Raw genomic sequence first — 24,021 nt, forward strand, 5'->3', positions numbered from 1 at the left:
AGTCAGAGTATTAAAAGTTAAAGGTATTCAATGAAAATCACTGCGAACTTATTATTACCAATAACTTTCGTAAGACTGCACTGTCTGAATTTTTTTCCTTAGTATTAAGGAGGATTAAATTGCCATTATTACCCCAAAAAGGTATACAAATGACGGTAGAAACGCGGAAAAAAAACAAGTTAAAGTTAATTAAAAAAAACACTGCGATCTAATTATTACTAATTAGTTTAGGAAATATGCAGTGTCTGATTTTTTTCTTTAGTATTAAGGAGATTTAAATTGCCATTATTTCCCCAAAAAGGTATAGAAATGACGGTAGAAACGCGGAAAAAAACAAGTTAAAGTTGCTGTGCATATTAACAATCGCAATGGAGAAACGATGTTTTTGTGCAGAAACAATTCATGAATTATTAATGAAGATTAAAATAACAGACCAATTTGCATATTTTTTCTACACTTTGTAAATATAGTGCGTATAAAAGTAATTGTTTTAAACCACCTCAAAAACGTCGAACTGACGATGAGCCGAGACGAAATCAAACCATCGCGCTATCGCGATTGAAGATGCACCGCGATTTTATTACTACTTCTACATCTAGCTAACCTTGTTAAGCCTATTCAGGTTGGGGAGGGGCTAAAATGCCTATATATTCCTTGTTCCCTTAAATCTAATGTAGTTTATAAATTTATTGTGCTAGCTGTAATACTAGTTACATTGGTCAAACGACCAGACATTTTGCTACTAGAGTTAAGGAACATTTAAAGAGTGACAAGAGTTCCCATGTCTACAAACATCTTAATAATAATTTGGAGTGCAAATACAGTTGTAATGAATCTTATTTTTTCTATTATAGACTATGCGTCTACCAAATAGCAATTAAATGTGAAGGAAGGTTTGTATATAGGTTGGCAACAACCCATTCTTAATAAGCAGATCTGGCAGCTAAGTTGTACTCATCTATCTATTTCGTTATTATTAATATTTTATTACTATTTTCTTCATTTTATTGAAGATATTATTTCTGTTTGTCTGTCGGTTTGTCAGTATTCATATTACTGTGGAAAGTTTATCATTTCTTGAACATGATAGTTTAATAGGCGACGTTTCGGGAGATCCTTCTCCCATCATCGGGCAAAGTAAAATGATGTTGAGCATGTATTTATATAATTGTAGAGGATCGAAATTCATAAAAATTAACCAATCAGAAACGAGCTGATAATTACAGCTAATTACGGTAATTAACAGTTTCGGACCTAGATGTAGGTAACTACTTCTTCTGTAGGGCTGGTAACCACATCCCAGGAAGTTGATACGAGATGCTGTTTATGTGTTTGTTACGTGCTACACTGTTGATGGTTTCTTCAATCTTCCTGGCCGTTGTTCTGGATTCTCTGTCAATGATTTTCTTCTCATCTCAATTAAACTGATGCCTTCTGCTCCAGCTGTGGTCCGCAATTTCGTTTTTCTTTACATCTCCGTTTCTCACTGCGCGCATATGTTCTTGTACTCGTAGCTTAAATTTTCTTTTTGTTTTGCCTATGTACACTGCATCACAATCTTTACAGGGGATTTCGTAAACAACATTGCATTGTTCTTCCAGGTTTATTTTGTCTTTTGGTTTAGGCAAAGTGCTTCTTAGGGTGTCTTTAGAGTTAAGAATGCGTTTGATCTTGTGTTGCCTTAAAACTCGACGAGGGATCTCGCTAGTACCTGGTACAAAGGGTAGGAATGCTGATGCGATGAAATCCTCTGATGTTTCCTTGTTGTCTCCGTTGCATCTTCTCTTCATTTTATTTTCTACTTGCGTGATGACTTTATGACTGTATCCATTTGCGATTAATGCATTTCTTACACGTCGAATTTCTTCTTTCCTCTCCTGTTTGTCACTGACTACGCTGTTGGCACGATTCAGTAATGAAGATATGACACTTTCTTTGCAAGATTTCTGATGGTTTGATTCGAAGTTAAGGTACTGGTCAGTGTGTGTTGGTTTACGATACACTGAAACTGAAAGGAACCATTCTTGCGTTTGACCAAAGTGTCCAGGAAAGCGATACTTCCATCGTGTTCAAGCTCAACAGTGAATTTGATTTGTCGATGTAGGCCGTTGATGTGTTCATGGAACTCTTCTAGATGAGATCTTTTGATTATGGCGAATACGTCGTCAACAAATCTTTTCCAAATCTTTAGACGTCTGTCTGATGTGACTAATGCTGTTGTCTCGTGTGCTTGCATCCAGTACCGGATTTTCTGCGTTTGGTCGAACTTGTTCTAACCAAAACATGGTATCTGTTTAACAAGAACTTCTACACTCAAACAGACGGAGTTGCCATGGGAGGCCCTGCATCATCAGTAGTCGCAGAAATATACATGCAAGCACAGTTGAAAATTCAGTTGAAAATGATTGATGTATTACAAGCAAATCATGTTCTGCAAATTATAAAATGTTTTTTTCACCTCAACATTTGTTGTTGATATGTGGTCTAGCCTCTAAAAAAATTTTTAGATGTCTATTTGCAAGGGAACCTATTCTCAATTTTTTGAAATATTCAGACAATCGTGTGCATCATATGTTCCCAACATATGATGCACACGATTTGTTTTAAAAAAACCCTCCCCCCATTTCTCAATGTTGGAGAGCCAGGGTAGACCGTAACGATATTTCAACATTGATAAAGGCGGGAGGGGGTCAATAAAATGTATGGGGGGGTTAGTTTTTGTAAAAAAAGTAATTACTCTCGTGGCATGTTTTTGTTGCCGATAGAGAGACTCCAATTTAGTTTTGTGAGTACTACTCCAAACTATGTTTCCAATACATGACTAGTCCTATAGAGAATACCAAAAGATTCAGAAATTTTTGAGTTAACGATAGTGATATGTTTATCCCAGTTTACATTCTCTCGAATCCATTTCGGAAGGGACGGGTTGATGACGTCATCAAAAAACCTTCAAACTCTAATATCTCACCAACCGTTTGTCAAAAGTACATGATCAGCGTTTCAAGATCTATACGAGGAAGGCAAGAGGTATATAAATTTCTATAATAAAATTTTTGTGTTTTCACGGGCCTTTGTTGACGTCAGCATAATTTTTAAACCCTTATATCTCCTTTTGCATTCGTCGAAAACATATCATCCTATACATTATTTTGATCAACGTTTTAACCTCTACACATCACAATAAAAAAATAAAATAAATTTCTCTAATTTTTTTTGGGATCTTCACTGCTGTCGTCAGCAAAACATCTGAAACAACCTATTTTTAAACCCTTATATCTCATTAACCATTCATCAAAAGCACGTGACTACATACATTTTCTTGATCAGCGCTTTAGGATCTACACAATAGGTAACGTAAAAACAAGGTTCTAATTTTTTTGCGGATGGGTTGCTGATGTTATCAAAATTCATACGACGCTTATTTTTCAATTATATCCTGCCTCAGTGGATTTTTCCACTGGTTTTATCGACTAGTTATTATTATTATTATTATTAAGCATAAATTTGGGTTCCATATTATACAATGGTTCTTCGCCCTAAAGTCAAAAAAAGAAATAAAAAGAAATAATGGCTTATTAACCGTTTAGCCGGTCTATACGGCAAAATATAGACCGAGGTCATGACGTCATGGACCGAGCGCAGTGAGGTCCATGCGAGTGACAGAGGTCTATATTTTCCCGTATAGACAGGCTAATAAGGTTAATAAGTCATTTACTACCCCACTGATTATTTCATAACCATTAATGAAAAAAAGGTTTTAGAGTCCAGGGGTCTTTAACAAAAAAGGCTTAGGTGGAAACCATGTAACTTTCTTTATATTCCGAACGTACACAGACATTCGATCCACAACTCGTTCAAAAATAAACAATACAATACAACTTTTAAAAATAGAATATTTTCAAAACAGTTTTAAAATTCAATTCTTTGTCGTTTCGCTGGTGGAGTGTTCGTATTAAAATTAAATATACAATTGTTAAAATTTCCTCCGGAAAAAAATAAAGAGAGGGTTGAAGACTGCGTGGAACTGGAAGTATTAAGAGCTGTCGATTGGTTATGTACGTCAAGTTGGTTATTATTTGAGCTCAAGATGTTTGACATTTTGTAACGGTGAGTGGTACTAGCTGATTTGTAATTTCTTAACGAATCAATATTTTTGTGACCACTGTGTTGGGCTACATAAACTTCGGGGACATTTGCATCCAAAAGCTTTCCAATCGATGTTTTTCTAACGGAATGATTTGCCACTTTTCTGCCTGTAAGCCCGTGTTTTTTGGAACTTAAAAATTCTTCAATTTTATTTTTCCCTAGGGGAGTTTTCAAATACCAACTGTCTTCTCTTGTGTAGTCAATTTTTTGCCTCAATGTAAGAAAAAAAGGCGAGTTTTCCATCAGCAATTCCTCCGGTCGATGTTTTTTGAACTCTTTGTAAAGGGAGACTGGGCATCTTTCCGTTACGGTGGCATATGCAGTGGGATAGAAAAATCTTTTTTCTTCCCTTTCATTTCCTTTTCTGGTTTTCGTACCTCTTTCCTTTACCAAAACTAAACATTCCCCTCTTTCTGGATCGTTTTCCAACACAATGTCTCCCCAAAGCAACTTTCTTGCCTCATCTCTTGCACGAAAGCCAAAATGTAATGAGATAACCCACCACATTGTTCTTTGCAGTGTGAGTGCATCCTGTTTTCCAAAAAAGCCAGTCTTGTATAATTTTTCAATTTCATGTTCCTCCAATTCCCTTATAGCATTTGGTTTATTTCCGTACCCAAGTTTTGTCAACTGTTTTCGTTTTGCTGCTAACACTTTTCTGGACTCTTCAAAATCATCATAAACGAGGATGTTAAAAGGAACTTTCATACTGTCTAGATGTCTTTGTAAGCCACGGTGTAGTGATGTAAGGGAGTCAGGTTCATATTCTTTTCCGTTCTTTTGTTTGACATTAATAAATAGTTTGCACAGTGTGTTGTTCAGTTCTTCTGGTGGTATGAGATGAGGTGGTCTATATTCTTGAATGCTTCAACAATACCTGACAAAGGTGTTTGCTGCAAACGTCCTACAATATTTTGTAGCTTTTGACTGTTGTCCTGCTATGAATTCGTCTATTTCATTTAAATCGTCAAATAAACTATCGTCTACCAGACGAAAACAAGGAGTAATTGACATTTTTCTACCACTTTAAATTAACTTTCTTGTTTTGTTTTTGTTTTGATGTCGGTTAATACGGCGTCATATAGACTGGTCACGTGAAAAAAAAAACCAATCAAATTTTCCGAGAACGTTCGAATAAACGTAAACATTCGAAAATACTCAACAGTGGGGTAATAAAAGTACATACAATTTAGATAAATTATCAATAAATGTTAGTTTAAAAACGGATAATATCAGAAGTGAAGAGTACATAAAAACTGACTTTAAAATCGCGTTACGGTAGAATGAAGAGCGTTGGAATACAAAAGCTGATATTGAAACCTGGAATAGAATGGAACATTTAAAAAGAAATCAAACAAGATTGGCAAAATAAAATCCAAAAAGAAAGAGATTAGAATCAAATTGATAATGTACGAGCAAGAGCTTTGTCTCTATAAAATTGCTTTGCTTTTAAATAAAAACTCTATTTCTCTTTTATTTGCCTGACCGCCGAAGGAAGTTCATTAAATATCTTCGCTTGGCTTTGGGAGGTTTTCGGGTTATTAATGTGATCGATCAATGGACCTTGAGCATTAGATCGTATTGTTCTCGTGTGGCTAATGATTTTTATTTTGAAGTAACCTGGCCAAAGCTTGTCGTTGAGCCCACGATGCACCAGTTTAACGACATTATAATCAATGTTTTCTCGAATTTGCAACCAATTGAGGACAATTCTTCAGGTGCTTGGCGTGACGACAAAGAACGTATCCAGCAGCACAGTTTCGAAGCCGCTGTATGGATTCTGAGTGGATATTTGCAGGTAACTCGGTTACGTAGATGTTAAAAAGAACAGGACCCAAAATGCTTCCCTGAGGAACGGCAAAGCATATGGGAATGTGAGATGATGTTTTGTTGTCAATTTGTACAAACTGCTTCCTGCTGGTAAGATAGCTCGATAGGATTTTGATCTTGCTTTTGTCAAAGTTGAAAGCAGCGAGTTCTTTTTAAAAAATACGGTCGTCAATAGTGTCAAATGCTTTTGAGTAATCAATCAATACTGCTGTTGTAACACTTCTGGTTAAGGCTTTTTGAATTTCGTCTCTGAATTTTAAGAGAATTGTGGTGGTTGAGTGTCCTTTCCTAAAACCTGATTGTGTGTTGTTGTAGATGGCTCACATTTTCACATCACCTTTTTGTAGACTTTTGACAGTACTGGCAGAATGGAGATTGGCCTGTAGTCCTTCAGATGCAGCGGGTTGTCAACTTTTGGTATTGGGCAGACTTGCGCTGTTTTCCAGCTGTCAAGAAAGATCTGTTTGTCGATGGAATTGGTAATGATGTGGACGATATTGTCAGCAACTGGTTTCAGGAATTTTACTGTTATTTGGTGGTATCCGGTGGAGCAGTCATTCCGGAGACTGGTAATGATTCTCTTCACTTCACAATTTTAATTATATAAGTGGCTAACAAAATTGAAGGTGTCTAACAGCTGCGGTATATTTGTGACATTTAAACTATAAAGCTACTAAAATTACTTCTTCTTACAATGCGAAAATTATTCAGAAAAACGTTGGCCAAAGCATCTCAATATAAATCCGGCCCATGAAATTTAAATCATTCAAATTGTATGTGGTAACATATTTTATCATGTGTGAAACAAAAAAAGCTGATCTCTAAACTCTTAACAACCACACTTAGCAACATGTCAAACACAAATCTTCATCAAAATTGGTTATATTATTGCACAATCCACCCTGCCAAAGGTTGACACCAAATGTGAAGAATAAACAGTTAACTACCTTTCAAATAATGCATAGTGCCTCTAACAGGAAATTTTATCTTAAATGTCAAAAATGGTTTGCAAGGATAAATTATCATAAACGTTTTTCGACATACTGCATACGGTCCTTTTTCACCAAACTTTACACAAAAATTCAAAAAGAACGGTTGTAAGCCTTAAATTAACAAAAATCTTACATTAGATAAATCTCAAATCTCATACATTAGTTTTTTACAAAAGGTTACATAATATATATATAAAAAATAACAGCTGATATGGTGTTAAACTAATTGGCTAAAATGTTTTTTGTCTTACATATGCTCTTTCCCCACGAAAGTCAAATTTAAAAAGCAAATAGTTTGCACCAAAATTTGCAACACAAAATACAAATTCTAAATAATACTCAATTCTCTTATTTTGGTCTATTGCATACCGATGGTCTATGTAGAATATGATAATAACGACAAAATCAAAAATTGCCAAATTTAATTATTTTTGTATATCTATTGCATATTTTCTTTTAATCCAAAATGTTAAAGAAAAACAGTTTGCAACAAAAATCAGTTATTTTGATAATATTGCATACACTCTTTCCGCACAATAGCATTTGATTCAACAAAAATCAGTTCTTTTGACATTTTCATGTTGTCCTTTTCCATTAAATCTTACAAACAATTTCAATAAACAACGATTTTAAACGCATCAAATTTAAATCAAGAAGGTGCCGACGACGTCCGGGACGATTTTTTATGTCCGTCCTAAGGAGAAGCCCTCTTTAAAGGATGTCTGTTTTAAAGAGGTTCCGCGGTATTATAACAAGGTTCTACGTATTAATACTAACAAAGTATGTATCAATTAAAATACATAAAATTATACATCATAAGAATTTCTATAAAAACCCTTCTCGCAACACGCCCTCACGCAAACATCGATGATGAAGAAGTGACTATCGTTAGCGCAATGTCCGAGCTCGGCCAGATGTTTACATTCACCGGTATGCATATGGTTTGTAAAAAAGACACAGCGATCATTCTCAGGACCAGTGCATGTTCCACAGGTCTTTGGGCATTGTTGCCGATAGTAGCGATCTTGACAATCTATGCTAATGTTGCTAAGGAAAGTACATGTGTTGTTACGATCAGCGCATACTGAAAGGAAAAGAAATAAGAATTTATATTGTCATTATTTTGTGCAGCCTTCACCCTGATTTCAGGAAACATTTTTGGGGAGAAAGTAAAGGCATTTAATATGAAAAGGGCATCAGATAAACATATTAAAATCGTAAATATTTCTTTTTTTGTTTTTGGCGGGCTTTAAATCACCATATGTATTACTTCTCATGGCTTGTAACAACAAAATAATAATAATATTTTTATCTTTCAAATTTTGGTTTTATAAAACTTAATAAAGTTATGCTCGCATTTTTTTCAAAGCAATGAAGTTCCTAAAAAAATTAAAATGAGTCAAACCTTTGTTCTGCGAAGTAACTCCAACCAAAGATACAATATATACTCACCGTTGTTTGGTTTTTCTACAACAGGTTGAGGGCAATTGTAAAGGCTGTTGATATGAAGAATGTCATATTGGGTTAGTTCTTTGCCACCAAGAGGTGCGAAAGGGTCAATGTTCCAACTAAGAGTTGTACCACTTCCATTTGAGAAAGCGTACCTATAGGTAGCAAAGAATACAATACTGTCAAATTTTACATAACATAACATTTTACAAAGATAGATCAGTCCCTAACCTGTACTCAAATGCAGCAAAGAACAAAATGGTGTCACCAGGGGTCGCCCGTTAGATGCCACACTATTGCGTGTGCCGTAGCACAACCTTTTTTGCGCGCGCACGCACACACAGATAGAAAACAGGTATTATTATTATAGAAATTGCGGTCCTAATATATGAATAAAATGTTCCCTCAAGGTAGAATAGATTCTTCTTCATTGCTACTATTTTATTGCAAAGAACTATTTGTCTCAAAGTAGATACTTGCAATATTATAACGCACTATCAAAACGAAATTACAGAAGATGGGTTCTCCTCATTGTTTTTATTTCTTATTTATTTCTAATAGCAAGATAGGATATTACTAGATGGCAATCTAATAACTTATCAATGACGTAATTGGAGATTTAGTATCTATGGCACTATTTCAAAAATTTCCAATGTTCAATATTCCTTAACCCTTTTGCAATATTATGACTTACATGTGTATCTGTGATTCACGGAAACCTTTTACAATGAAACCCTGTAAAGAACCCTTTAAGAAACCATGAAAGTATTTAAAATCTTCATGTCGTATATAGTCCAAGAATCAAATGTTTACTGTCGTACATATTCTGAGCACAGCTACTTCATGCACAACATAGCAATTTGGCAGCCATTTTCAACATAAAACTGGTATTATTTAAGACTAGTCTGTGGTCCATGGAAAGATTCATGTGTTCGCCCGTACTCTTTATACCGCATTATGTGTTGCTCGATACTCGCAGTACCATTTTGCGTGGAAAAATGCAATCCCGTCCTTTATATATCACATTTTTTGTTTCCGCCCGGAACTCGTTTATCGCACACAGACAGACAGACAAAGTACGGCTATTATTAAAGAGATATATGTTGTTGCAACAGGCGATCTATAATTTATAGATACTTACTCTCCATAATGCATGATCGAAAAAATATCATAATGCGTGTTCAAACTCTCGTCGTCTATCTCTTTTGCAAAATCTTCATCGTGACCTTCAAGTAGAATAGAATCGGAATTCCACATTTAAGTTTTCTTTAAAATCCCCTTTGCTTTGGTTTTAGAGAAACAAACGTTGCGCGTCATTTTCCAGTGATAAAATTACTTAGTTATTAAAATGAAGGAAAAAGCAAGGAATAAAAGAAATCAGTATGACATTTCTGAAGAGTTTCATTATTTCAGATTAAGTCACATAAACGTTCAATTCCATCTTTCCTCCATCCTAATTTTATTGATTTTGTTATGGTATGGGCTTTTTAAATCGTCTAATTATAATTCTATGAAATGTTTGGCCCGATCTGTGCGGGATTGTCAATGATGTAAACTAAATCAACTCACCTGCTTTGATCCTGTCGGTGTGAACTGTTACATGTTGGTCACGATCTGTACGTGATTGTTCGTGATATATTCCAAGAACATGGAGCAGTTCATGCAGAATAATTGATCTCCTTATGCAACCGAATCTCTCCAAGATTAATTCTTGCTTTCCACCAACCATTCCAACTGATGATCTGCAACTAGTGGCATGTCAATATGGAGTTTTAAATAATGCAGCGATGCATAATCTTCTTAACCTCTGTTAAAAGGGACGCCTGATATGTTTCGAGTCTTTCTTATTAGAGCTTATTACCAGAAACTCCAATTAAAATTGGTAACTCAGGACCAGTAGAGGATTTCGTGAATTCCTGTGAATTTTTAATAGGCTTGCAACTATCTCTTAGTCTCATCCACATAAAAATTTTACTTGTCTCACATGGCTAGTTTATGTGATATCGAAAAAGGCAATATCACATAACTAAAAACTTTTGGAGTTGTTTATACTTTATAATCGTTAGTCTTCTTCTTCTTATTATTATTATTATTACTAATATTCCCAAGGATAGCCCCAGTTCCAAATGGTGCTGTTATCAATGAGTGTATTAATGCATTTAAAACTCCCATTTGAGATACGGAAGCCGCTGATCTCGACAACCGTCTAACATATCAATCCTAGTATCATTCCGAACGTCAAACAGAAAGGAGCTATCCATACATTTATATTCTGGCATAACTCGGCCAGAATTAAACACGAGACTTTCTGCACTAGAATCGAACACTCTACTACCAACCATCGGAGAGTTTCACATAAGTTTTTTTAATTTTATTTCATGTAATATTTACAATATGTTATAATTTTTTAGCTTTGTGTATCGTGAAGCGTATAATCTAGAACTGTAGTAATTTAGTTGAATCTGTGTGCTATATAGATTGTCCAGTCAAACAACTGTATAGAAAATTGGTGTAATTGACGGGGAAAGATTTAGACGTTAAAGCAGTAGAAAATGCAAATTTACGTTAAATAAATATTTCTTTGCAACTATGCTTACCCTTTCCCTGTGCGAATCTCCACATGCGTCGATGGTACAATATCAGCTTCGTATTCTTGGAATTTCACACAAGTTACATTTTCAATGTCCCTCATTGCGCTGCGAATGACATCAACTTGACTTGTTCCAGAGATGTTGACTAAATGTTAGACATTGCTATTCAGATTACAAAAAATAAGGAAGAAAAAACAAACCATTTGAGACAAAAAACAAACTTAGCCCATGAATACAGGTATCTGTTGTGACAAAAGTATTGAGTAGTTACGTACGGAAACCGGGTTTAATTATGTAGGGAATGATTCCATTTGACCATAAGTTACGCGTTGACGTCGATCTTCGTTTGCGGCTTTGTGATTGGTGCATAATCACATCGCCGTATGCGACATCAGGCATTTCTGAATGATAAAAAGCACAAAACATAAAATTAACAATAATTCACTGGAAAAACGCGTCTGCCTTACGAAACATTGTAAACTATATGTATAAAGATAAGCCACCTTTATTCCCGGAAATATCGAGTGGATTTAAATTCTAGCAACAAATAGAAAACCAAAATACACAACCTATGCACAACTTCAGTCAAATTGGGTGTAAGGCTTAGGATTATTTAAGAGTGAAAGCCCTTACATAAGAAGGGAGAAGTTTTCACAAACCATTGGGAACGCTGTTTCTATGGAAGTAACACGCACTTTAAAATTTTCAATGTTCGCTTAGATCTTAGAAGTTTTTTTGTTAGATGCAACATCAAAAACTATTTTAATATTTTTACGCTAAAACTCCCAATTTCACGATTTATGGGTCCTTCCAGGTCATGGAGCAGATTGGTCCATTAGACAGGCATCCAGCGCATTCTTGACGTCCCGGTTACAGAGTAATGTCAAGAGTTTTTTATGTTCTAAGAAATGGCCAAAAGCGTCCATTCACACATTATTATGTCCAGGTTTTAGGTGAATAAAAAGTATTAGAATTAATAGTTTTTGTGCAATACGTTAATACTAAATACACTTAATTGCGCTTTGAAATCTTTTACATTACCTTTTTCGTGAGCGTTATTTATAGAAAGAATCATTTCCATAGCTGAGGTCATTGAATCCATGTAATGATCTAAAGATTGAAAGATCAAATTTAATATTTTGTGAAAAAATTGATCGTTTCCCACTTACAAATGGATGGTGATGGTAACCTACCAACAGGCAACAGCTGAAATTCGATCATTATAAAGAAATAAGATCTTTTGGAATAGAAAACTTCTTAAGCATAGCTACGTTTTCTCAACATATCTCTCAAAAAAATTATTAGAAAAACATTAATGTTTTTTAATCGAAATTGTTTAAATTTACCAAACCTATCTCTATAAAAATAGTCATATTTTGTTTAAAATAGCAGCCGAATCTCCAAGTTATGCCAAGGATGCACCAATTCCACAGGCTAACGGCCTGTATCTCTATAATAATAGCCGCATTCTGTTCAAAATGGTTACGCGCAGCTTTTTTTGGAAAATTATTGCAGAAACCGATAATTTGCGGACCCTTTGTTTTTTTGTTTTACGCAGCTTAATTTCGGATTCAGGGCAGAACCCAGAAACCCCCACACAAGTTGCGAATGTCATTTTTGGTTTGGAAGTGTCGTGAGGTTTGTAGATCTCCTTTTGACCCTTTTGTCTTCCAAATTCTTTGTATCTATAAAAATAAGTATTTTTTCAGCTCTCATATGCTAAGATAGATATATCGTTACGTTTTCTAGCCATGTATAAATCTTAAACAAACCAATTTTAAGATTTTAACTAGGAACTTAAGTTTCGAGACAGCATTCTGCTAAAGCTAGCGTGACTCGACGCCGAAATTCCGGGTCTCTGGTTAGTCTATAATAATAGCCGTATCTTGTTCAAAATGGTAGCGAAATCGTCACCTTATGCTAAGAATTCACGAAATACATAACCGGTGGAATTTTGAAGCTACAACTGAGAATTTTCCCACAGGCTAATAACTAGTTGAGCATGTTAACCTAAAAGGAATTGCGGTAGTGCAACCAGTTACCACATTGTCACATGGGTTTACCTTGAAGGAAATATTTCAGCTTCTGATTGGTTCAAGCTTTATTTCTCCATTCCTTAGAAAAGGAGCACTTAGTTTATTAGAAAACCTTTTTATATTAAGTCAAAATAATCTATCAACGATGAATCAATAACATTCAAGAATTTGTTACTTTGACCTAGCATACATTTCATCACAATTGTGTTACATAATATGTAATGAAATCTGATGAAGTTGGACACATCTTTGTTATTGAATCCCATCAACTCGCGCAATTAACAGGAAAAGGATAAGGATGTAGGATTTACGTTTAGGACGTGTTTAAAACTAATTATAGTAGCTAATTACCAAAACAAACAGCCCCTCACGATTTAATTAAAAACCCAGTAAGGTAACCTTGTAAGTGGGGGTAACATATATGTAACAAAACATTAGCATTGAAGCATACTTTTCTTTGCCTTTCCTTACGAATATTTTCCTAGTTTCACTTATTTTGATTCGTTGGAAAGGAATACTTACCATCCATATTTTCATGAACATCGGTCGTGGTTGGTTGATCACTGGACAATGGAAACGCCTTCGCTAAATCTAAATAAGATTAACATGATATCTAAAATTAAAAAGTTTGGTTTTACAGTAAGCTGCATGATGACGCAGTGTCTATCAGTGTTCCTCAGTTTTTTTGCTCCCTCGAACTCTCTAAACCCTTCCCATTTAACCACTTATAATTCATTCTAATAAATTCTAATAAACCATTCTAATAAACTGCAATATTGCATAAAAACTGTTTCGTAGTAAAGAAAACTTGCTAGTATCAATCCTATTCCGATCGGGACTTTTTGCCACTAATGTAACCCCCTTAAACCTACAATGCCTAAAACTTGTCAATTGCAAGTGCTATTTATGTTTTCTGAAATTTGAAAAAAAATGTTAAAAATCAAAAAGGTCGGCTATTGCATTCACAGCATTCATATATGCATAGTCGAAAAGAGACTTTAATTTAACACAAAACGGAATGTGCTTACAAATGAGCAAAAGTGTCAAATTATAACCGTTTTTGCCTTATTTCTATGTTGTGTGGCAATAGTAACACGAAGAAAAAATATATTGGTAATTCTAATTTTTTTATGTCACATGACTAATGATGACTATTGATGAGATATTAAAAGTCAAAAAAATTCAGTACACAAGAGAAAAGACATAAAAATGGCAAATGATAATGTACAGGGAGAGCCGAATGAGCACCTGCTCGGTAGGAATAGGGTTAACAAATATGTTATGAAGTTGTAATATTGCTGAAATTCCATGTTGAAATAAGAAGCTAATTCAAGGCATCAGAGTCCTTATATTTGGTTCCGTTTGGCACCAATTAACAAATTTACCTGCAATAAGTAACAAAACACCGATTGTATACGCGTCCATCATTGTTATAGAGAGTATATTTAATTCCTTGAATCTACCAAATAAGTATCCACTGCTCGCTGCATCAGATTTCTCAAATTAAAGGCTGTCCAATTGTCAGCCATCTTATAGCGTTTTTTGCACATTAACCCTTCGCTACCTACGCGAGTTAATTACATTGTAGTTAAAAACATTCTTGTGGAAATTCATTATGTAAAGAGAGCAAGTAAAGGTTAAGTTGAAGGGTGAGAATAATTAAATCAGATATTTTCGTTGTTGTTTGTTAGAAAGCATTTTTAACAGGACTTGTATGATTTTCTTTACTTTTTTTATGAAATGTTACTGCACCTATAAGGAAGACCTAAGGTACCTTATCCGTACTAACTTTACGCTTACATTGCGTTGTTCAGAATTTAAATATTCACTTGGATAAAAATAAAGTATTGCCTATGTTTTTTTTTATTTGTATATTTGCATTAATGCATTGGACTATTTATAACAGATGTACATTTAATTGAAAACAAAACGTATATGGGGCTTTTATTGTAAAAAAAATCATAGGAAACATCATGTGTTTATTATCCTGACGAGAAAAACAAAAATTCTGAATTATATTAAAGTGAAGTGACATATAGCTATTTTAATTGTCATTGGCACGAAAAATGGGGTTAAAATACATTTTTATTGGGGAAAAACGTTTTGCGGAAAAGATGTCCCTAAATGATTGATTTTGTTAAATAGATTTGCGTGGGTGACACATTAGTGAACTTTCGCAAACAAACCGAGAACTGACGGCAACTTTTGTTTCCATGGTTGCTAGCCTTCGGAGTCCGTCCTCGGTTTGTTTTTAAAAAATAATTTCGCCAAATTAAATGCCATATCATCGAAACAAGATAGAGGATTTGCTTTTGCATAAGCTGGAGTTATGTATAATCAATGATGAAGAATATCTGCTTCTTTCAGAAACAAACAAAAAATTGACTTATAAAACAACTGTGAATTTAGTTATTCATTTACTTTGTTGGTTTCGGGCCTACACAAAAATGCCCTATCCTTCTCTTTGTTACTTGTAACTTTTGTTTGACTGGCCTATTTTACTTTTACAAGAAAAAATTAAAATTGCGCCCTTTTAGCAGGTGGCCATCTACGCTCATATTTCTAAGGTCTCTTATGCAAAAATTAAACATGGAATATTTTTTTAGAATATAAAGTGCATTTTACTATATGTGATCAATATATTAGATTTACATTTTATTGTGTTGTGCTTACGCCTTTTATTACGCTCTCACATAATATTTTGCGCCATGTGGGCGTAATTTACGCCCCTACGTTGCGACAAATTACTTTTTATCGTTTTGACACTCCATTTTTGGCTTAATTAATATTTTTAGCACAAAAGGCACCCTATTACGTAAGTGTTGGCCAATAAATAACATTAGAACACAAATGTATTATATAGAAACAGTTTGAAATTTCCATAGTCAATATACGATAAAAAGATAATAATAATTATAGTCATTTTAGCGCCTCAATAAAATAATTGCTAGACATGTAATGAAAACTAAAGACTAAAAACCCAATATTCTAGGCTGGAAAATATTTATACGCTAGGCGCAGGGATTGCGGTCGTTTTTTTGCAGTCCGTATGTTAAGCGTAGATCATTACATATTTTTAGAAAATATTTTCAATATCTTCCAAGACCCTTATGGACTTTAGTTTTAACTTGTATTTCGTAACATGTGATTAACAACAAACTTCTTGCTACAATTTGACAGTTGTGGCTATGTGCTTGAAAACGTACTCTGTGATATCAACTGCTATTCAATCAATTCAACTCCCGTGGGACTATTCTTTGGGTTTAGCCTACACCGCAAAATCACAATTTTATGGCTGTTAAAGATGATTCATAAGTGAGCCATTCTTTACAAGAAATCGCAATCTAAATGTTTATTTCAATTGAATTAGTTTGGGATTAATTTAAGTTGCTTGAAACATGCAACGCCAATTGACCTCTTGGGAATCGAAATAGCATAAAGCGGGAAAATTATCTAAGTAATTTTACCATTCACTTCTCAGCGTTTATGAATAAAGGCCGCCATATCTAGAACTGAAGATGTTGATCGCAGGAGTTTTAATATCATTTTTTTACCTCAATGTTGCCTCAAGTTTTAATCCGGGAAAAAGAGATGAGGAAATGAGAAGAGCTTTGTATCTACGAAGCGAATCATCCCGTCCGCAGATAGAAAAGGATCAGGAATGGAACAAACATAATTTGGTTATGAATGATTTTTACGCAGCCAGGGATGAAGTTGCCAGAAGAAATCTAAGGATCCAACAATGGAAAGACATGGAACGAATGAGGAGAATGAGACAACCGCAGTTTTTCGACATGACTAGAGATGGAGCTAGAATCAAGCAGCAAGAAAGTGGTTATTTTAAGCGAGAAATAGATTACGTGCATTGGTAAGTCCTTAATTAATGCTAAAAATAATTGATACTTTTTATATTTAGAAATGCATTATTAATTTAAAATTTTAATTTTATCCAGTTAATTTTCAGTCAGTGTGCATCTGGCAGTTGTGGCGGCTGTTAAGATTGCATAAAATGATTGTTAGTTAATAAATTTTTAACTCGCGCGATTTAAAAAGTATTAAACGGCGCTTGATGTTTTCTTGGACTCCATATCACTTTGTTTAAGAAAGAAAGTGTTCTGTACTTTCTTTGCAGATAATGTGGTACCGAAAACCAATTACTATATTCTCCATTTGGATATAAGTGTTTATGAATAATAAGCGGTTTTCTTTTTAGCATGGACACTTGCAAAAATGAATATGATCCACAATTGTAAGTCATAATGTTCATTATTTCGTTATTTATATTTGTAACATTTAATATCGATTATTTTTAGATGCTGTAAAATGAAATGCGTAAGTATTTATCAGAAAAATTAACTTATACAGCTACATGAAATATTTTTTTTGTAGAAAAACAATTCTGAATAGGAATGGATAATTAAAAACACTGTTTGTTTACATCACATTTTTAAGTTCACATATTTATCCTTCAATTACATTTTCAGACATTCCTGTTCTTTGTGCAGCAAAAAGGAAAAATAAGACTGTTTATTACATCAATTCTGATATGCAATAAATTACGTTCTTTAAAATGTCAGCAAGATGGGCCATTCAGGCAAATTTTTTGTCGGAATTTCCGACTTTTTTAATTAATAAGATGCCGAGAAATTATTGTCGCATTTTACGCAGAAAATTGTGAGTTTTAATCAAAAATTTTACATTACAGATTCAGGACTTTAAGCATGGCTAAGCTAACATGTATATGTTTGATTAGTCTTAAGAAAATGCGGCTGTCACGTAATTCAATTTTTGATTTCCCACGACTATGCCTTATTTTTGAAACATCATTCAGTTATACATTGTGATTTTTTTTTTTAGAAAATGGATTTTTGTTTATTGCAACTTCCGGGAGTTGCAGCTTGAGTGCTACTGTTATTTATCTTTAAATATTAACTACGTGTATTACTGTGTATATAGTTTTTGCTATTGTTTTTGCTATTAAAAATGAATGCTGGGATACAGGCCTTTTTACTTTATTAAAACACCCGCAAAGTTATTCCGAATTCAAAATCGGAAGACGATCTAACACCTGAATCTTTACAACCAGATTGTCAATTGACGTAGAAACTTAACGCACTGCAAAACGTGGCGTAGAGCATTCTTATAGAACACGACCAATTAATTCTTTACTGACTGATAGTCTTTGGTAGAGCGTTTGCTTCCAGTGAGGCAGGTCTTCGGTTTAAACCCCGGCCGAGTCATACCAGAGGCTATAAAGTTCCTTTCTGCTTAGCGCTTAGCATGAAGAAATGATTGATATCTTAGGCCGTTGTTTAGTTATGCGATTGCTGTGCTTGCACAACTTTTGTAGATCGAATGGGAGCTAGGGCTCCCTTCAATTAAAAGAATTTTTCTAAACGTGAAGGCACTGAAATTTTGCGTTTTTATTACAAAGATCTTATAGGAAGTTAATTGTCTCAAAAAATCAATTATCAACATAACCCAAATGAAAGTGTAATTTGGAAGAAGTGGTTTTTAGTTTAACACACCTGCCATAACAGCACAAAATGTAGAATGCTCTCCAACACGGTGGCCATCAATTTTATCATGAACAGCAGATAATGCCGACCTTTGACAACAATATATTACGTTAAAATTCCTTTTTAAATTAGCTTAATAGTTTATTACAAAACTTATGGAATAGGGAAAAATTTAAGATATTGTGACGCTCACCAACCAGTTTACTTGACCTTTAACGACGAGTAATTTGATTATTAGCCTTTCATATGGAAGCATTGGGTATCCGTGGTAAAAAATGGATTTTGCCTGAATAAGCGTGAATTTCTTGACAGTATTTCTTTACGTTACGGATGGAGCATTAAAGGATTGCCACTAGTTTGTGCTTGTGGCAAACAAAATTCTATTGAACATGCATTGTCATGTCATGTTGGTGGTTTCGTGAATATTCGACACAACAAACTGCGCGATCTGATGGTTACCTTATTGCAGGAGGTATGCAGGGACATACGCTGTGAACCTCCCCTGATTCCCCTGACCACTGAAGCAACTGATTTTCCCCGTTCTGCAGTTACAGACGCAGAAGCAAGAGCTGACATAAGTGTAAGAGGTTTTTGGCAGAGAGGACAACGAGCATTTTTAGATGTAAGGATTTTTAATCCCATTGCTCCAAGTTATCGACGCCAAACAATGTCATCATTATTTACTTTTCAAGAAAAAGAGAAAAAAAGATCTTATAACAGACGCATCATAGACGTCAAACATGGGACGTTTACACCTCTAATATTTTGCATCAATGAAGGTATGAGTCGAGAAACAAGTGTTTTCGTATCCAGAGTAGCCGACATGATCGCGGAAAAAAGAGATGAAACAAAGGGAGAAGTTGTAGCGTGGCTGAGACGCAAAATTTCGTTTAGTTTGGTGCGTTCGGCAATTCTATGTCTGCGTGGTTCCAGAAACTATTCCGTCCGTAGCATGTGCGACGACGACGTGCGGATTACAAATGAGTTAGCAATAATCCGAGAAAGTTGAACTGTTAAATCGATATTTTAGTTTATGTTGTGTCGTTCAGTAATGTCAACTATCAATGTTTTTTGTTATCTTTCCACGTATAATGTCTACGTCCTTTAGTGTTGTATTGTAAAAAAATTATTTAGTTAAATAAAGCTATTAATCTAAAACAAAGGGTACTTCTAACTTGAAAGAAGATGAATTATTCTTAAAACAATAGATTTATAAAGTGGTCAATTAGAGACAGACGTGAACATTATTTTTAAAAGTACATCCTTGCTGTCAATAAAAAATTGAGAGTTACAGAATTAATGTAAAGAACTACTCTATCTATTAAAGTAAAACGCGCCTTGTTAAAATTTCGGTTAAATAAGCAATAAATCTTGTTGAACCTACATTGGCGAAACCAATGAAATCCAAAATGCCAGAATGTCTAGCTTATTTAGGTGTTATTTGGCAATTTTATGGGCCTATTAAATGCAGTAGTTCCGCTGTAATGTTAAATGCTTTAACTGCATTTCTTTAACTGTTTTGTTAAGTTGAATCGACGAAGTGTATGGTAGGTTCAATTTTCTATGTGGTAGATTAGTAAAGGTAGTAATTAGTAAAACACGAATTTGTCGTTTCATGGCGAATTAAGGAAAATCAATAAGGCAGTTATTGCATTCCATACACAAAATATGTATTCTTAGTAATCCAAAGCGCATGCACATCAACAAAGAACCAGGTTTGCATTGCAGCACAGAATGCAAAAAGAAACTTCGTTCCCGGTCGATTACACAACTTCGTAACCAGTATACTTTTCTTATATCTTTAAACTCTGATTTCAACGGGTCCTGATTCTCCGGTAATTAGTTTAATCCAATGGGAAAATGTAATTTCAATTCACAAATTGCTTATTAGGCATTGTGTCTTTGTTGAACGTTGTTTTCGCACATCAAAATTGAAATGATTGTGATTAAATGTTGATTTGGGCAATCTAAATGTTTATTTCAATTGAATTAGTTTGGGATTAATTTAAGTTGCTTCAAACATGTAACGCCCATTGACCTCTTGGGAATCGAAATAGCATAAAGCGGGAAAATTATCTAAGTAATTTTACCATTCACTTCTCAGCGTTTATGAATAAAGGCCGCCATATCTAGAACTGAAGATGTTGATCGCAGGAGTTTTAATATCATTTTTTTACCTCAATGTTGCCTCAAGTTTTAATCCGGGAAAAAGAGATGAGGAAATGAGAAGAGCTTTGTATCTACGAAGCGAATCATCCCGTCCGCAGATAGAAAAGGATCAGGAATGGAACAAACATAATCTGGTTATGAATGATTTTTACGCAGCCAGGGATGAAGTTGCCAGAAGAAATCTAAGGATCCAACAATGGAAAGACATGGAACGAATGAGGAGAATAAGACAACCGCAGTTTTTCGACATGACTAGAGATGGAGCTAGAATCAAGCAGCAAGAAAGTGGTTATTTTAAGCGAGAAATAGATTACGTGCATTGGTAAGTCCTTAAGTAATGCTAAAAATAATTGATACTTTTTATATTTAGAAATGCATTATTAATTTAAAATTTTAATTTTATCCAGTTAATTTTCAGTCAGTGTGCATCTGACAGTTGTGGCGGCTGTTAAGATTGCATAAAATGATTGTTAGTTAATAAATTTTTAACTCACGCGATTTAAAAAGTATTAAACGGCGCTTGATTTTTCCTTGGATTCCATATCACTTTGTTTAAGAAAGAAAGTGTTCTGTACTTTCTTTGCAGATAATGTAGTACCGAAAACCAATTACTATATTCTCTATTTGGATATAAGTGTTCATGAAAAATAAGCGGTTTTCTTTTTAGCATGGACACTTGCAAAAATGAATATGATCCACAATTGTAAGTCATAATGTTCATTACAGTTTTTTATATATATCTTATTTCGTTATTTATATTTGTAACATTTAATATTGATTATTTTTAGATGCTGTAAAATGAGATGCGTAAGTATTTATCACAAAAATTAACTTATACAGCTACATGAAATATTTTTTTCGTAGAAAAACAAAATTCTGAATAGGAATGGATAATTAAAAACACTGTTTGTTTACATCACATTTTTAACTTCATATATTTATCCTTCAATTACATTTTCAGACATTCCTGTTCTTTGTGCAGCAAAAAGGAAAAATAAGACTGTTTATTACATCAATTCTGATATGCAATAAATTACGTTCTCTAAAATGTCAGCAAGATGGGCCATTCGGGCAAATTTTTTGTCGGAATTTCCGACTTTTTTAATTAATAAGATGCCGAGAAATTATTGTCGCATTTTACGCAGAAAATTGTGTGAGTTTTAATCAAAAATTTTACATTACAGATTCAGGACTTTAAGCATGGCTAAGCTAACATGTATATAAAATTATGTTTGATTAGTCTTAAGAAAATGCGGCCGTCACGTAATTCAATTTTTGATTTCCCACGACTATGCCTTATTTTTGAGACATCATTCAGTTATACATTGTGATTTTTTTTTTTTTAGAAAATGGATTTTTGTTTATTGCAACTTCCGGGAGTTGCAGCTTGAGTGCTACTGTTATTTATCTTTAAATATTAAGTACGTGTATTACTGTGTATATAGGTTTTGCTATTGTTTTTGCTATTAAAAATGAATGCTTGGATACAGGCCTTTTTACTTTATTAAAACACCCGCAAAGTTATTCCGAATTCAAAATCGGAAGACGATCTAACACCTGAATCTTTACAACCAGATTGTCAATTGACGTAGAAGCTTAACGCACTGCAAAACGTGGCGTAGAGCATTCTTATAGAACACGACCAATTAATTCTTTACTGACTGATAGTCTTTGGTAGAGCGTTTGCTTCCAGTGAGGCAGGTCTTCGGTTTACACCCCGGCCGAGTCATGCCAGAGGCTATAAAGTTCCTTTCTGCTTAGCACTTAGCATGAAGAAATGATTGATATCTTAGGCCGTTATTTAGTTATGCGATTGCTGTGCTTGCACAACTTTTGTAGATCGAATGGGAGCTAGGGCTCCCTTCAATTAAAAGAATTTTTCTAAACGTGAAGGCACTGAAATTTTGCGTTTTTATTACAAAGATCTTATAGGAAGTTAATTGTCTCAAAAAATCAATTACAATCAACATAACCCGAATGAAAGTGTAATTTGGAAGAAGTGGTTTTTAGTTTAACACACCTGCCATAACAGCACTAAATGTAGAATGCTCTCCAACACGGTGGCCATCAATTTTATCATGAACAGCAGATAATGCCGACCTTTGACAACAATATATTACGTTAATATTCCTTTTTAAATTAGCTTAATAGTTTATTACAAAACTTATGGAATAGGGAAAAATTTAAGATATTGTGACGCTCACCAATCAGTTTACTTGATCTTTAACGACGAGTAATTTGAATTATTAGCCTTTCATATGGAAGCATTGGGTATCCGTGGTAAAAAATGGATTTTGCCTGTATAAGCGTGAATTTCTTGACAGTATTTCTTTACGTTACGGATGGAGCATTAAAGGATTGCCACTTGTTTGTGCTTGTGGCAAACAAAATTCTATTGAGCATGCATTGTCATGTCATGTTGGTGGTTTCGTGAATATTCGACACAACGAACTGCGCGATCTGATGGTTACCTTATTGCAGGAGGTATGCAGGGACATACACTGTGAACCTCCCCTGATTCCCCTGACCACTGAAGCAACTGATTTTCCCCGTTCTGCAGTTACAGACGCAGAAGCAAGAGCTGACATAAGTGTAAGAGGTTTTTGGCAGAGAGGACAACGAGCATTTTTAGATGTAAGGATTTTTAATCCCATTGCTCCAAGTTATCGACGCCAAACAATGTCATCATTATTTACTTTTCAAGAAAAAGAGAAAAAAAGATCTTATAACAGACGCATCATAGACGTCGAACATGGGACGTTTACACCTCTAATATTTAGCATCAATGGGGGTATGAGTCGAGAAACAAGTGTTTTCGTATCCAGACTAGCCGACATGATCGCGGAAAAAAGAGATGAAACAAAGGGAGAAGTTGTAGCGTGGCTGAGACGCAAAATTTCGTTTAGTTTGGTGCGTTCGGCAATTCTATGTCTGCGTGGTTCCAGAAACTATTCCGTCCGTAGCATGTGCGACGACGACGTTCGGATTACAAATGAGTTAGCAATAATCCGAGAAAGTTGAACTGTTAAATCGATATTTTAGTTTATGTTGTGTCGTTCAGTAATGTCAACTATCAATGTTTTTTGTTATCTTTCCACGTATAACGTCTACGTCCTTTAGTGTTGTATTGTAAAAAAATTATTTAGTTAAATAAAGCTATTAATCTAAAACAAAGGGTACTTCTAACTTGAAAGAAGATGAATTATTCTTAAAACAATAGATTTATAAAGTGGTCAATTAGAGACAGACGTGAACATTATTTTTAAAAGTACATCCTTGCTGTCAATAA

The 24,021-nt window shown here is 34.4% G+C and overlaps 2 protein-coding genes across 5 annotated transcripts; both read left to right on the forward strand.

The window, feature by feature from the left end:
- Positions 1-16,519: 16,519 nt before the first annotated feature.
- LOC130634823 (uncharacterized) lies at positions 16,520-18,040 on the forward strand. Of its 2 annotated transcripts, XM_057444662.1 has the most exons (4): positions 16,520-16,912; positions 17,258-17,293; positions 17,358-17,376; positions 17,902-18,040. In XM_057444662.1, the coding sequence occupies exons 1-4, from the start codon at positions 16,563-16,565 to the stop codon at positions 17,944-17,946; spliced, it is 450 nt and encodes a 149-aa protein (XP_057300645.1). In that variant the 5' UTR covers positions 16,520-16,562; the 3' UTR covers positions 17,947-18,040. The 2 variants fall into 2 exon arrangements, with proteins under 2 accessions (XP_057300645.1, XP_057300636.1); XM_057444653.1 differs by lacking the exon at positions 17,358-17,376.
- Positions 18,041-20,640: 2,600 nt separating this feature from the next.
- Positions 20,641-23,878, forward strand: LOC130635085 (uncharacterized). Of its 3 annotated transcripts, XM_057444690.1 has the most exons (4): positions 20,641-21,054; positions 21,400-21,435; positions 21,521-21,539; positions 22,079-22,217. In XM_057444690.1, the coding sequence occupies exons 1-4, from the start codon at positions 20,705-20,707 to the stop codon at positions 22,121-22,123; spliced, it is 450 nt and encodes a 149-aa protein (XP_057300673.1). In that variant the 5' UTR covers positions 20,641-20,704; the 3' UTR covers positions 22,124-22,217. The 3 variants fall into 3 exon arrangements, with proteins under 3 accessions (XP_057300673.1, XP_057300664.1, XP_057300657.1); XM_057444681.1 differs by lacking the exon at positions 21,521-21,539; XM_057444674.1 differs by lacking the exon at positions 21,521-21,539 and having other exon boundaries at positions 21,000-21,054; positions 22,079-23,878.
- The last annotated feature ends 143 nt before the right edge of the window (positions 23,879-24,021 follow it).

The sequence above is a fragment of the Hydractinia symbiolongicarpus genome, chromosome 1 (genome assembly GCF_029227915.1).
Source record: "Hydractinia symbiolongicarpus strain clone_291-10 chromosome 1, HSymV2.1, whole genome shotgun sequence".
Taxonomy (NCBI): Eukaryota; Metazoa; Cnidaria; class Hydrozoa; order Anthoathecata; family Hydractiniidae; genus Hydractinia; species Hydractinia symbiolongicarpus.